This window comes from Dipteris shenzhenensis, chromosome 5 (assembly GCF_047967505.1).
Source record: "Dipteris shenzhenensis isolate YYH24624 ecotype China chromosome 5, Dip_SZ_1.0, whole genome shotgun sequence".
Classification (NCBI taxonomy): domain Eukaryota; kingdom Viridiplantae; phylum Streptophyta; class Polypodiopsida; order Gleicheniales; family Dipteridaceae; genus Dipteris; species Dipteris shenzhenensis.
In genome coordinates, this window is record NC_141600.1 from 54491872 (window position 1) to 54507999 (window position 16128).

General features: G+C 45.2%; 1 protein-coding gene across 1 annotated transcript in view; it reads right to left on the bottom strand.

Moving 5' to 3' along the window:
• Positions 1–8331: 8331 nt before the first annotated feature.
• The window catches only part of LOC147902209 (Lipase/lipooxygenase, PLAT/LH2 family protein), a 45075-nt gene continuing 37278 nt past the window's right edge, over positions 8332–16128 (bottom strand). Inside the window, exon 4 of the mRNA XM_087375291.1 lies at positions 8332–9428. Coding sequence (XP_087231417.1) covers positions 8626–9428 — 803 coding nt within the window. The 3' untranslated portion in view covers positions 8332–8625. The remainder of the gene's footprint in view (positions 9429–16128) is intronic.

The following is a 16128-nucleotide window of genomic DNA, read 5'->3' on the forward strand; positions in this document are numbered from 1 at the left end:
ACCCCCTTGGAGCCTCGGGAGGAGACTAGTGTTCATGAGCCTTGTTCCACTCCACCCCAAGATTAGGCTGTACCTTCCTCAGTAGCCCAGGTTGTTGGCACCTCATCCGCAGCACTTCTTGATCATGACCCAGTACAGGTGCCTCCTTTTGTGGATAGAGGGAAGGGGGTCTTACATTCTCTCCCTGCTTCGGTAGGAATCCTTCGTTACCCCTCCCCAGGACTGGCTCAGCGGAACTCCTTTTCTGCTCTGGAGGACCTCTCTGACCTCCCATATGATGATTTTGTACCTTCCACTTTTGGAGAGCCAGTTATCGGCATCCCTTTTGAGAGATCTTTCTCTCTCTCACTTGTGGACTTTCCTCCCCTTGGACCTCGTGTCTATGGCAGGAGCTCAGCTCCGGTGGAGGGTTCTTTTTTCGCTACCAGGTCGGGTAAGGTATTCCAACCCGCTTCCTCCCGCCGATGAGGATAGCCAGTTGGAATATACAGGGATTGGGCAGCATCCCTCATCGCCGTTGCAGATAGCTGCGGCTCCATCCAAGTGTTTCAGGTGGTTCCCTAAACATTCTTTTTCTTCAGGAACACAAACTGGATGTCAGAGATTGCTCCAAGTCAAGTAAGCTACTTTTAGGCCTGACTTTTTGGCTTCCTACCTTGGGAACTAGAGGAGGTACATGCATATCAGTTTCAGATTCTTTTTTCCCTCTGATCGTTGGACATGGTACCATAAACCCCTCCAAGGCCTAGTGGGTTTTACTTCTGATTGATGGACGTAAGGTTGGTTTCCTCAACCTTTATGCTCCGAACAACAGAGGGGACAGTGTTTTGTTTTGGAAACAGTTGCTCTCGTGGGCTAACATTGCAGATTCGTGGATTATTGGAGGTGACTTCAACATGGTTGAGGCACCTTCTAATAAGCGAGGGGGCAGAGGTGGTATTTATTCCCTCGAGAGAGCAACTTGGGATGCCTTCTTGTTCAGGTTCAGTGGCAGAGATGTTTGGTCAGATGATGCATTTCATATTTAGCCTGAGTCACTTTTGTTTTCATGGTCGAGAACCATAGGGTGCAGATGCCTATCCATGTTGACAGATTCTATGTGGATGACTAGGCTCTTGATAGAGGAGGGACAGTTTGCATTGCACCTAGTGTTTCCACTTCCGACCATTTTCTGGTAGTTTTGTCCATCTCAGAGCCCCATCTGAGAGGATGGTCTCATAGTATCAGGATCCCCGATGCCTTATACATGGATGAGACTCTCACAGAGGTAGTCTTGGAGATCTGGGTTTCTCACATGCAAGGGGGGGTGGCCAGTCCTTCACATGTGGCCACAGCACTTGCCAGTATCATCGACTTTCATCACTCTGTTGCTAGTGCTCGGCGAGGTGAGGTACTCAGGCAGGAGATTGGTATTCGTCGACAATTGGCAGCCTTGCAGAGGGAGGAGCACAGACGACCATCAGATGCTTGGATACAGGAGTGCCTTGCTGCGGCAAGGGCTCACTTGCAGACATTGCTTGATCAGAGAGCAGAGTATGCCTTCCATGCACGGGAGTCCTTTTGGATACAGATGGGAGGGAGAGTCAATAAACACTTTTTCTCTACACTTGGTCCCAGACATAGTAGAGAGAGTGTCAGGCATCTTATTGACCCTAACGGCATTTTGCAGTCTCATCCGAATACCATCATGCACTTAGCGACAGCTTTCTATGTCTCCCTTCTTTCTGCAGATCCTGACACATAGGCCAGAGATGTGGCTAGAGATGTATTTGGCAGACTTTACCTGTGTTGGTCACACCAGAGATGATATGCTCACTTGATGCACACTTTACCAACACAGAGTTCAAGACTGCTCTCTCCGCCCTTCATAAGGGCAAATGCCCTGGTTCCGATGGTCTTACTCCTTTTTTTACAGCCTTTTGGGATATGATAGGTGATCATATTACTTCAGCCCTGCAAGGCATTTGGGACTCGGTGAGATGCCTGACTCACTGACCGAGGGGCTCATTCACCTTATCCCGAAAGGTGGTAACAGGAATTTTGTATTCCATTGGAGACCCATCACTCTTTTGGGCACTCTATACAAAATCCTTGCCAAGGTGATAAGCATCTGATTGCAGCCCCTTCTTCCAAATCTCATCCATGATACTCAGACAGGCTTTGTGCATGGCAAGAGCATATTTGATAATATCTTTTCCTTTTCTAACACTGTTTCTGTTAAGGGTAGGGGATAGTGATCCCTAATTGTGGCAGCATTCACATTCTTTAAGTTTACGCATATTCTGAGCTTCTTGTTGCGTTTAGGTACAATGACAATGGGTGAAACCTAATCAGTGTGCTCTATCTCATAGATGAATCTGACATCTAGGAGTTTTTCCAGCTCATCATAAACCATGGTGCCATATTTATAAGCCTATGACAGAGTAGATTAGGGTTTTCTTGAGGGCACTCTTCTATGATTTGGATTTTCAGATGCATGGATTAGAGGGGTGGCCTCCCTTTATAGATCAACCCATAGCCAGGTTTTGACTGGAGGGATAAGGGGTGACTGGTTTCAGATTTCCAGATCAGTGCGTCAAGGATGCCCTTTAGCCCCCTTCCTCTTTCTTTTTGTGGCAAAAGCTATGAGTATCTTCCTTAGATCTCAGGCTGAGCTTTATGGGTTGAGATTGCCCTTGAGACAGGAGCAGGAGCTTCTTGACTGTGAGTTGGCTGATGACACTGCTATTTTTATTGAGGCCTCTTCACAGTCAGTTGATTCTTTCCGAACAGCCTTGGATATTTTTTACTCAGCTGCAAGGGCACACATCAACTGGCATAAATCCTTTGGCTTTTGGATCAGTGATGAGGACACTCCAGGCTGGGGAGTTGACTTTGGCTTTTTCTAGATTCAGAGGGGTGTTCCTGTCAGATATTTGGGATGCCAGGTAGGATTGGGCATCTCTCCAACACAGCAGTTTTCCCCAGTACTAGAAAGTATAAGGAAAAAGCTCCTTTTTTGGAGCTCAACCAAACTCGACCTTGCCTCTAGAGTTGTGGTAGTGAACCAGGTTCTCTTGGCCACCGCCTAGTTTGTGTGTTCTTGCTGGTGCCGGTCTAGGGATTGCATCACTCAACTCATTAGACCAGTCAAAAATTTTTTATGGAGTGGACTTGATGGCACGGCAAATGTTGCAGCAAGGGTGGCTTGGGAGACCATTATTCTCCCTACATGGGAAGGGGGCCTTAAAATCATTGACCCGGACTTGTAGTGCAAGGCATTGCTTTGTAAGGTGGTGGTGAGGGGACTCATGCCTGGGCAGGAACCTTGGAAGGATTTCTTTTTTGGACGCATTCAGGCTTGCACACCTACCTTGGGAGATGATTGGGTGGACAGACCTCGCTGGATTTTTACTTCCGCCTCTCTCAGGTCTCTTGCCTCTCTTCTCATGATTGCCATCCTCAAAGCTTGGGGGAGCTTCAGAAACACTCTTCGAAGGGTTTTGCCCTCTACCCTTGAAGAGATTGATAGGCAGCTGAACCTTTGGAATGATAATATACTTGATGAGCATGGCTGACCACTGGGCACTTCCCATTATATGCAGTGGTCTAGATGGGAGAGAGGCCCCGCCTACACAGTAGGCACTTGGAAGGCTTTTATCAGGCTACCTGAGGATCAGAGGCTACAGTCCGTGAGTCACCTCAGAGGAGTAGCACGCAGGATTCAACAGATAGATGAAGCCATCCCGATGGAATGGACAGTTGAGATGCCTATTACTTCCACCACTTGGATGGGAGCTTCTTCGAGGATAGCAGTTCCTCTACAGGTGATCTCTCTTCGAGGTCTCGGGGAAGATGCTCTGGTCTTTGACGTTGGGGATGGAGGTATACTCTCTAGATCCACGGGTGATATTCTTCTAGAGGTTGCCTTTCAGGCTGTCAGGATTGCTAGTTTTGTGGACCATGGAGCGGGCTTGCAGTGGTACTTAGACCCCGACCCTCTGCTCTTGGCCCTGGGATCCTGGAGGTTGTGGTTATATGGAGGTGCACCTATTAGGTGCTTGCAGTGGGACCCAGGAGAGTGGGAGTGGATAGATCATGGGCACCAAGAGAGAAGGATTCCCTTCTTTCATTTAACAGTTGGTAATGCCAGGAGATTTCAGCTGAGCAATAGAGGTTGGATTCCCTCCAGAGTCCCCCATTGGGATAGCTTCTTCATCACCGCAGATTTGCGTAGGAATTTTTAGAGGAGGCTCTGGAAATCCCTCAGAAATAGAAAGATCACTCTTTTCTCATCTTTCTATTCATGGAGGGATTGTAGTGAACCTGTGGAGATCACGATTTGGGGCTAATCCCACTTGCCCTCGCTATCATTCTGCAAAGGAGTCAGTGCAACATTGCCTTTGGGACTGCAATCAAGCGAGGACTGTTTGGAAAGGAGTTGCTCGCATACTCAACATTTTTCATACTTCCCCTTTCACATGACCTGGGGCTCGATCGCATGGTTATCCCTTACTGGGCCCCATGTGTTTTATGAGGGCGAGCCTTCTTCTTGGGCACTCTCAATCTGCCGACAGGTGATAGAGCCTTGCTCTCTTCAGGATGTATTACATATTCCTTTCAGAGCTTCACATGTTTCAGTGGACACCTCTTGGGAGATTTTGGCTAGCATTTCCTCTTGGCACATTTGGAGAGCCAGATGCACAGAGGCCTTGGATGACACCCAGATACACCCATCATAGGTGTTCACGGGTATTTGGAGTGACACGGTTCACACTTTGATAGCAATATGGGCTAGCATGCAAAACCCTTCACGGGCAACCTCTTCTAGGAGGACTGTATTTCTTCGAGTTTAGAGGGGTTCTCCCTTTTTCTCGAAGGTTGCTACCGGATTGAGATGGCATTATCAGCCCCAATCCTTTCTTTTTGGCTCTTGAGCTTTTCATGCATTGCATGGTGTATCCCGTATTCCGGTATGGAGCTTGCTCTAACGGTTTTCTTTAATACTTAATGAAGTCTCTTTTTTGAAAAAAAAAATTATATATATATATATATATAGAGACTATTTACCAAAGAGAGTGATGGGCTAGAAAAAGTGACAAGGCCACTGAGGACTTGTTTAGGTCACTATGGAGAAAATATGCTCAAGAAAAGTTGGTATGGGATGATATATTAGCAACAATAGACAAAGAAATTCTATAGGAGTTATGTAGCCACACTTCCCTAGGATTCTAGGGGTACAAGAGGTGTTGGCATAGAGCAGATGAGAGCAAGGGGTATATGCAATGCAAAGAGACCCAAAGTGGACCCTCCAAGTTTTTGGATAGGGACTTAACGTGTGATGAGCTCAAAGATGCTGCTCTACACATGAAAAAGGGGAAGACAGGATGGATTGCCATTAGAGTTCTACATGAAAATAATAGGACCTGAACTACTTGAATTCTGGGAGGAATCTGTGGATCAAGGGACCCTTGATCAGTACATCAACACAGAAATGATCAAACTCATACCTAAAGGAGGTCCCAAGGATAGTATCAACAATAACAACTGGGATCCTTAACCATGCTCAATACAAGCTACAAGATTACATCCAAGGCACTAGGCTGGGACGCTCAGATCAAAGGTGCAGGTGCGGATACGTGAATAAGAAAATGGATTCGTTAAAGGAACATATAGGAGGCCATCATCACGCTTTGGGAGGGACTGTCAACACATATGCTTCATGAAAGTGGGCTTTGACAAAGGATGGACTAGGGTTTCATAATATAGGCTTTACAAGACATGGGGGTTAGCCCAAGATTCTGCATGTTTCTTGAGAAACTTCTCACAAAATTGAGGGAAGAGGTTGAGGTAAGCAGGTTGGATTCACAGCCCTTCACATTGAAAAGATCAATCAAACAAGGCAGCCCTTTGTCCCACTCCTTTTTGTAGTGGCTGCAGATGCCTTGGAATGGCGTATCCAAGACAAATCTGATAAAGGTGAGGGTTCAATCGGGCAATGGGACCCACGTTCTTTGTCAGCAGTTTGCAATTGATTCTAATCTTACACCTCATAACATAATGTTCTATGCTAGATTGTTTAGACACCTTTTGTAAAGCCTCAGGTTCCAAGATTAGCCATAGCAAAATGGGGGTGCATGGAACTAAAGGACCGGTCCCTAGGAGGTTGAAGGAGAGTGGATGTAAAGAAATATGAGAAGGGGTACCATTTAGGCTCCTAGAAATCTCCATGGACTTCCATTGCCCCATGGAAGATTAAGTGGGAATGGGTTTTTAAAAAAGATACAAACTTGGCATGGTCTCCAGCCATCCTTGGCAAGGAGGAAATTTGTTCTTAGTGATTCAGTTCCCCATCCAAAGCGGGGATTGAAAAGTGAACACAATGTTCAAGACTTTTTTCTGGGGGGGATGAAGATCACCCAAAGATAGCCAAGTTAGATGGGAATTTTGCACCTTACCAAAACAGGAGGGAGGGCTGAGCATTGTAAACATTGAGCATCAGCTGCAAGATTCATGGGCAAGTGGATTACTAGTGCAATTCAAAACAGGGGCACTTGCTAGTCTGTCCTCCTGAGAAGACACTTGCAACACACTCGTCTTGCTAGGTGCAAAATGTGGAAAGACTATCTAGAGGTAACAGCATTGTGTGGCAAGGAACCTTGCCTAACGAAGGGGTTTGGATGTGGAAAGCTTGGGAGATTCTTAAAAGTCACATGGACCTTCACCATGACATGAGTACAAACTCTAGGACAGCCTTCGAAGAGTAGTTAACCAATATCAAACCCTCTACTACTGGAGGGCTTTCAACACATCACATAGAAGATTTCACACACATCTTTGGTAGCAATGAAATGCTCTTTGGCTAGAGCAATTCCTTTTTAAGTCCCTCCATGATCTTCTGCAAATGCTAGACAACCTCTTTAATGATCTGCTCTCTTTCCTGTAGACAGCAACCATTGTGTGGTGAGTAGCATTGCATCTAAGAATGATTTGTTAAACACCATAGAATCCTTTGCAGCGATATAAATCACAGAACATTATTCGAGTTTCCCTTGGACCTTGGTGGAACAATCCCGAATAAAATCGTTATGAAGTCGATGGTGGGAAGATTGTTCCCAACTGACGAATACTTCCCACACATACTTAGAAAACCTTGTAGTTCAGAAACAGATGTGCTATATCCTACAGAGCTCTGTTATAACCTTGGCATATTTGCATGCCTTTACAAATGGCAGAAACTTTGCAACCTGTCCATACTACTTCGTGCAGAATTAACCAAAGGAGACAAGACGGTTTTTCAGGAAAGTTCCTAGCAAATCTTACCTTGCAGATTCTAGGGGAATCCCTCTCCACCATTTCCTATTGAGAACCTCTGCCACCCCACATTGAGAAAAGAAAATGAGGATCGGTGTTAATCTCCTTTGCCCTAAGCAAAGGAATTCTCTGATGTAGCACATCTACCTAAAGAGACTATATGAATTCTATTCTGAATAGCTAGCAGATCAAACCTAACTATAGTCTGAACTTGTCCCTCAACACTTGATCTTGCATCCCAGTTCCAGACATCTCTTCACACTCTCACTCCCTTCTTTTTAAGCTCAAGGGCCTGCTTTAGAGTTGCATCTTGGATCTCTTTGTCTTTCCAAATTACTGAAAACCACATTGCGTCTTTTGTTATTCAGAGACTAGCTCACAAAGCTATTTTAATTTTTGTGATGGTATCCTTATAAATAAATAAAAAACCCGCATTTTTTCCAAAATATAAATATAATGATAGACATACAAGCGTGAACCCCCATTTTCATGCAACGGATTTAGCATACCAAGGGGATGAAGTCATTGATATTGGCATTGCCTCAAGCACATCCTAGAGGCTGCCACAAGTACTCCTGTATGAATTCCATGTGTAATCACATGCAAATGCAGATCTTCTTTAAAATTTTAAAAGTTGTTTTTTTCTTCCCTCACATGGGAAAGACAGCCGGTCCATGCTGTGTCTTTGTTATCACAAAATGTACAAGGGAACCTTAAATTATCTGTTGAGGAAAAACTTATGGAAGAGCTGTAAATATTGATTTCAGCTCACGCACTTGTTGGACATCGTAAACATCAAGGAGACTGTACAAAAATCTGCTTGGTCACTTTTGGCATTGCAAGCTTGAGAGCACTATGTCAAAATTTGCGCTCAAATAAATAAAGAGAAGACTAATGTTTGATTAAGATGCCCAAGGTTGAGAGCACTATGTCAAAATTATGACCAAATGAATAAATATGCAACGAGAAGTCTGCTGTTTGATAAATGATTTTAGTGTTGATGTCAATGGTTTTGCATCATGGAATATTAGATGTGTCCAATTTATAAAAGGAACTAACTGGATCTTGAGGACTAAATAATAGTAGTATGCATCTTAGCTATTATTTTTTATTGAAGCTATGAAAAATGTAGTGATGGCACAACTTTTGCCTGGAAGCTACAGGAGATTATATGCAAAGATAAGCAGTTGTTGCACACCAAAACATGTCAAGACACTTGTGCGGCCATTTCAAATGGTTGAGCAAAGGAAAAGGGATATCTTTACAGTGTGCCCATGGCTCTTCTCGAATTTATACATCTAAATGGGAAAGAAACTTTTCGCTGATCCTAGTTTAGAAGGGTTTGTTGGACGCTAACACCAGTGCGATTTTAGACATTAAGAAGCCTGCTGCACCTGCCAAGAGCATTTCCTTGGATAATGAACTGATTTTTATGTTTGGTGCCAAGTTTAGAATCAGAGCAGAAAATGCCATTACCCCGGAAAACCTCGTCAAGGGTGCCCTGAAGCCAGAAAGATTTCCTGGAAGGAAACCCTGCCCCTGGATTTCATGCACACCATGTCCAACATCGTTTTCCATGCTTTCTTGTTCAACTCCATCTCTGTGACTTACTGATTGAGAGTTGACTTCTTTAACAAATGATTTCGAGGCCTCAGGCCTAGGATTGGCCAGTGGTGTGGCTGGGAGTTCGTCAACTGCTCTCTGCAACAAGAACAAGTAAAAGAAGCCCACAAACCCACCTACAGAAAAACCTTTTGCAATCTCACTCAAACCTGCAGCAAGTAAGACAGCTGTGCCAAATGTCACAAGAATCGCAGTATAACTCAGCAAAGAAAATTTTAATATTTCATATTCTTTCATCCCTTGCTCTCTGATATCCCCCATTGCTGTCTGCAGTCCAGAGTCGTTCGTAGTTAAAACTTGCAAAAGATCATTTCTGTCAGAAAACTGATGCAGCAAAGACGCCTTTAGCTCTACAGCTGGTATGCTACTACCATCACCAATGAGAATGTCCTTGTCTGAAAATTTGTACACATAAGCACTGAAGTCATCAGCATTCTCCGTATTATCAGGTCTATCTACAATCATCTTTGGGGGAAACACCGTTATACTCATCTCTTCCATCTTCCAAGTACCTGCAAAGAGGAAACAGAGTTAGTAACACATTAGTCACACCTCCACAATAAATCTTATATGCTCCTTCCGAGTGCTTGGATCTTCTCAGCAAAGAAAGGTAGTTCAAATCCAAGTGATGGAAGGGTGGCTATCTGAGTTCAATTGAAGCTGGAGTGGTTTATGAGTGTGCCTGTAGAAGGGAAGATTGCTAGGCTTCAGGAGGGAGAGAGCATGAGGAAGGATAAAGGAGGGGAGAGGGAAGAAGGAATAGAGACAAAAATATTGGAGAGTGATTTAATCTGAAATAGAACAAGAACTAATGGTAGGATGAAACTAATGTAGTGGTTTATGAGTGTGCCTGTATAGGGCCTGTATCAGGAGGGATATTTCGCACTCAAATACGATCTGCCTATGCTATAACACTATATGCTATTGCCTCCTAGGGATTTAGCATCTCAGATTTTCCTGCACATAAGAATTGAATGATTGCAGACCACATGCCCCCCTTCAACATAACAGTTCTAAGTTTTGGGACAAGCTCCCAAGCTAGCATCATAATAACAAGATACATACTCAAACTCACCTCCTTTGGTGGGGAAGTGTTAGAAAATCAATGCTTCACCCTATGGATCCATCTAGTGTAGATGTTCACTACATGGCCCCAAATGAGAAACCATGATCAATAGCATAGGAGGTGCATGGATGCCCTAGGCATCGAGATTGAGCCCTCTGTCAGTCAGAGAAAGAGTCTGATGTGTAGACAGCAGCGGCAATCACCAGGACAGGTAGAGGTGACAACGGACAAGGTTGTTGAAACCCAGGGGTGGGACCATTTGGTCTGACTACCAGCGCCAGCATCAGATTGGTGCACATGAAGATGCATACTGCGTGACTGAAAGGTCCAGCTCAGTACCAGCCAAAGCCACCAAGAAGTGCGCATGGAGCTGCCGAAGAGCTAGAGAATTATGGGACTTTGGCAGTGGAATAACCTAAGTCATTAAAAGACCCAGCGGCAGCAAAATGGAGGAGGGAGATAGGAGAAGCACCAATGAGAGTGGGGAGGGGAGATTCCACCAATGGGAGAAGTCACAAGTCATCGCCAATGGTTGCGACCAGCTAGGATGAAGTGGGGAGGGGAGATTCCACAAATGGGAGAAGTCACAAGTCATTGCCCATGGTTGCGATCAGCTAGGATGAAGGTGAAGGTGGACATTGAGGGGAGGAGCATCCAGTAGAGCAGAGGAGAGAGGCTTAAGCATGAGCTCCTCGTATAGTGGTATATTGGAAAATGTGTATAGTTGTACTAGTGCATAGAAATTGAGAGTAACTGAAATATGCCATCCAAATGTACTAGATCTCTATACCCGCTTGTAGATTGGGGTGTGTTTTCCTCTATGAATGTTCCATGGTACGCCTTGCACATTTGTACTGCAACACTCCTAGTACACTCGCACCACGACATTTCCCATATCCTTGCATCCCTTTTATGCACTTGTACCACAGCATCGATATAGGCCCCGTGAGCACCCATCCCATTAGGGAGACCGTCATTACAACATAGGCAACACGCAGCCTCATGCCATCCTCAAGAACACCCTTCAGAGAGGAGTCAAGAACTGCTCCAAAGACACATGACTCTCAATAGGACCCTAGTCAAGCCAACATGGAGCTCGGATTACTCATGACTAACACTTGATTCACGATACAAATACATGTTAGGACATGACATAAATACTCCCAACCTTGCCAAATTCTTGGTCTCCAATTACCACCGATGTTGACTGACCTCGGATCCCCTTGATCTTATTGAGGAACAACTTGGTTTCCTCATTCTTTGCAAGCTTCAGTGCATAGCAGTGGTTCTTGAGATTTAGAATTGTATTGACCCTTCATGTTTTCCATACTTCATGAGCGCTATCCAACAGTGCTTTGGATTAAGACCAAGAATGCATCTCTTGTTAGGAAATGGAGTCAATTTGAGTGACTTTTAGTGTGTTCTAGAGTAGTACTATACTACTTTATATCCTAGAGTACCATGTGTCACTATGGCACTTATCCAATATACATTTGACACTTAAGAGTGTGTGCGCCTATCCTATAAAGGCATTGTACTTTCATTGTCATTTTTATCAAGCCTCATGCCTTCCTTGATCATGTAAGTACTTTGCTTGGTTGTATATTTCTTTCTCGCATTATTTCATTTCCATTATGCTTTCCTAGTCTTGCTTTTCCTTTCCATTCCATGTCTTGCATCTTCATTTGGTATCAGAACTAGACTAGACTATCTTCCAAGAGGTTGAGGTAAGAGATTGAGGACATTGAAGCCTCTCTCCCTCATTCCCCTTGGAGGAATGGCTTCTCCAATTCCATCTTGAGCTCTACTCTCTCTCCACCCTGAGTCTCACCAACAATGGCAACTCAACTCAAGGCTCGTGGCAACTCCAATGGTGAGAGGCAGCTCAGCTCCAATGATTCGTGGCAGCCCCATGCTCCGCTCCTAGGCGCCATTCTCTTAGCCTAGTGCCCCCGTACCAGCCGTACGAACAGCCGTACAACAGTACGGATTGTTGCGCTGTACAGTCTGCTTGTACAACCTGCCCGCTCCTCTTCTCTACTCGCTGCTGTTCTGCCCGCCATTTCTTCCTCTCCTACATCTCCATTGTGCCCTCCATTTCTTCCTCAGCCCTCCATTTCTCCCTCTGCTCGTTTGTGCCCTTCATTCTATCCATCACTCTTCTCTCTCCTAGCTGCCAGCTTTATGGGTTCGCTTTCCACCAACTCTCTCCTTGTGGACAAATTCAAGGGGGACGGATTTCCCACATGGCAAACAAAAGTGCAACTCCTTCTCATGAAGGAGAATGTTTGGGATGCCATCGAAGATGATGAAGCACTTGAGGCATCAACGGAGCCTCAAACACGAAAAAATTGGAAGCAACACAATTCGAGGGCCATCGCAATCATCGGGCTTTGCCTAGATGATTCATTGATTCATCACATCGACTTCAAGTCCAAGGCAAAGGAGATTTGGGCATGCCTCGAGAATATATTTGGTAACAAGATCACCAACTCCAAGGTATTTCTGAAAATGCAATTTTATAAGCTGAAAATGGAAGAGTCTGATACTTTGAGTGCGCATATAGCAAAAATTCAATCTTTAGTTCAACAACTCTCCAATTTGAAGTGTTGCTCGGATGACGAGGACAAAATGGCTGTCCTGATGACAAGCATGGAAGGGATATCTCACTTTGAGAATGCCCTTAAAGTACTTCGCATTGCATCAACTACATTTGAAGATATGGTGTCTCTTTTGCTTGAAAAGGATCACCGTAACAAAGAATCTCAATCCTATTCAGCGGATACTACACAGGCACTTGCCTCCACCAGCAAATGGAGACCTAGGCCATCGACTCCACCAGCACAAGGAAAGACATTCAAGCCATTCAAGTGCACTTACTGCAATAAGCTCGGTCATACGGAGGACAGGTGTTAATAGAAGCTTGCTCAACAACAATCGAAGGATCATGCCAGTTGGGTGGCATCTGCCACTAGTGATGATGCAAACGAAGATGACCCGCCGACACAGGATCATGCTCTTACAGTCTGTCTCCCGCATCTAGAGGATGATGGAGATCATGATTTTGCTTTCTAAAGCATAATATATTTGGGTACTCTGCCCTAGGGGTGTTTCCAAAAAATGAATGCAATAAATCATGTGTGTTGAGTCAATAAAGATCCTCTGCCTTGGATAGTCCTCCTAAAATGATGTATTTCTTTTATATTTTTGGTGTGTGGCTCCATGTTCCTCATTAGTCTTTGGAGCTAGGTGGGGATGTACTGTGGAAGCCATGTGTTTTTGGCTTTGATAGGTCTATTTGTTGGTGCATTGGTCTCCTAGACCTTTGAGTTGATCATGCATCCATGCATGATGAGCCTCTGAGCCATGCTAGATGTGTGGGAGCCATGTCTAGTTCTAGACCGTCATGGACAGTTTTGATGACCATTATTGTCATGTTCTGTTCTTGGTTCCATTCCAATAGTCCCTCACCTTTCCTCCATGGGGGGGTGTTAGGAAAGGGAGTCAATTTGAGTGACTTTTAGTATGTTCTAGAGTAGTACTATACTACTTTATATCCTAGAGTGCCATGTGTCACTATGGGACTTATCCCATATACCTTTGACACTTAAGAGGCTGTGTGCCTATCCTATAAAGGCATTGTACTCTCATTGTCATTTTTATCATGCCTCATGCCTTCCTTGATCATGTAAGTACTTTGCTTAGTTGTATATTTATTTCTCGCATTATTTCATTTCCATTATGCTTTCCTAGTCTTGCTTTTCCTTTCCATTCCATGTCTTGCATCTTCATCTCCATCCTGCTCTTCCCATGCCTCTAGCAATGTTGGATCTAGCGATGTTGCTGTGGCCCCTATCCTCAATCAATGTGGTCTTCCATATTCTCCAAGAAGTGAGGAGACTCTTGACCTTTTCCAAGGTGGAAAAATCCTGGATAAACCTTTAGTAGTAGCATACGTCCCATGAATTCACGTATGACCTGGTTGACCTCATGATACTAGGGTGGGGAAAACGGCGCATCAATGCTGTTCTGGAAGGGAGGAAGTCTGTCCATGTGTAGCCTCAATCGCATCTCATTGTGTGTGCAAACCAACACCTTTGGTCCCCTACCACCGCTGATAGCGCTATAGAAGAGGAGAATGCTAACCATGGTAATCTGTCATGCCCAGTGTTAGAGGTCAACATCTCCTGATGTCACCTATAGAGAGAGGGCCTTGATTGTGGGTGTGCCCGCCCAGTGAGTTAGGCTAGGGTAGAGAGTGAGGGCCTATGTTGTGGGTGTGCCTGCCCCCCATAAGCGTAGGTGTGGTTTCCAGTGCCGTATGTGATGCCATGTAGGCCACAAAGGTTCCCAGGTAGGGTGCAAGGTTGTGTGAGCAAGCATGTCTCACCTTGCTGCCCTTAGGCGCCTCCTATGGGCCCCTTTTGGTGGGCTGTAGAGCACTGGGTGGGACGACGGCCACCTTGGCTAGCTATAGCCCCTGTTTTGGGGAGGTGTGTGCCCTCTCTTAGGGCTTGGACAGCCCTATATGGAAGGCTATAGGGGTCATCCCCTAGGGCCGCCTCATGAGTAGGCCCTCCTATGCTGGCCGACTAGGGGGGGGGGGGGGCTGGGCTATATATATGCCTCCCCCTCCCCTCATTTGTGCAGTTCATATCTCATCATTGCCGGGCAGAGGTGCAGAGCTAACCCAGTTAGCACTTGAGGAGCAGGGTAGTGGAGCAGTTTATCCACTCCCTTGTGCTCCCTTCCACTTGGTTGTAAAGCTGTTTGTTTTGAGCTTATTGGTTTCGAGGTTTCCCCCCAGTTGTAGCGGGGTTTTCTCCAAAGATCACTTGCAGTTCTCTTGTGCCTCTCTCCCCTTTCTCTCGTTCTCAGTGTGGTGTGTGTGTGAGGCGTGCTCTTTCTCTCTCTCTCTCTCCCATTCAATTCCACTGCACTTCTCACACCCAGACGTGTGATTTCCTTATGCCTTGACTCGATATAAGTAGGTAGTGACCTCTAATGTTGCATCGAGCTGCAATGGTGAAGATCCAAACTCAGTCTGGATGATCTGGTGAGGAACTGATGGCTTACTGCGAATCATCCATGATAGCATAAGAACCTATAGTCGCTCCACACAAGCCCATGCAGTATCTGATAGATCCAGATCCAGCCCCCAACAAGGGCTGCCATGCATCCCCGCAGGTCAAACCGGGGAGTCAAAGAGTAGACATTTGGTCCTAGGGCCCTGAAAATGTGAGCGGAAACTCTGCCTCCCTAATCTGGCCAACGAGACATATCCTTTGCTCAGGCGCACCTGCATAGCTGATCTCATGGTAAAAAAAGGCCCGAAAAAGATAACCCCAAGTATGTGTATGATGAGACAATATCGACCGGTGACCTATCAAAAGTAAATTTATCCCGATGCATCGCGACCCGAGTGTATTGAGAAGATCATGACCTTGGTTTTACCAAGGTTGACCTTCAAGTCATGCGACTCACAGAAAGATTGTAGTGCATCTAAGTGCCTTTGGAGGCCCTTTGTTGAGGACGATGGGAGTACCACATCATCTGCGTATAGCAATAGCTGAATCAGAGTGCTAGCAAGAGAGCATCCAGACCCTCTAGTGTCTGCATGATTGAATCCAGCTCATCGATGTAGAGGCCACAAAAGGTGGGTGATAGAGGACACCCTTTTTTGACCCCGATCATACTAAAAATCTCATCTGTCTATCTAGATCTGTCCGAACTCTGCCTGATACCCTCTCGTAAAGTGCCATGACAGCCCTGATAATCTCCTGATAGCAAAACTCCTCCAAGAGTGAGGAGACTGCTTCAACAATGCAAAACAAGTCAAAATGTGCAAAAACAATAGTGTGTTGCAGAAAAGGCTCCAAACAATAGCAACTTTTACAAGTAATTCTCCAAAATTGGTCCCCTACATCCAAAACTATTGTAGGAGGTGGCAGTTCCACAAATTGATGCCTAGTTCTTCGCTAAAAGTGTGCAAAATTGAGCTCCCAAGCTTGGAATGGATCGGGGATGGACTAGAGAGCAAGGGGCAGCTTTCTTTGCTACCGAATGTGATATTTTGGAGATGGAGAAGGGGAGACATCAGTAGGAGCAGCATCAGGCCTTGATTTTGGCACCAGATTACAACAGTG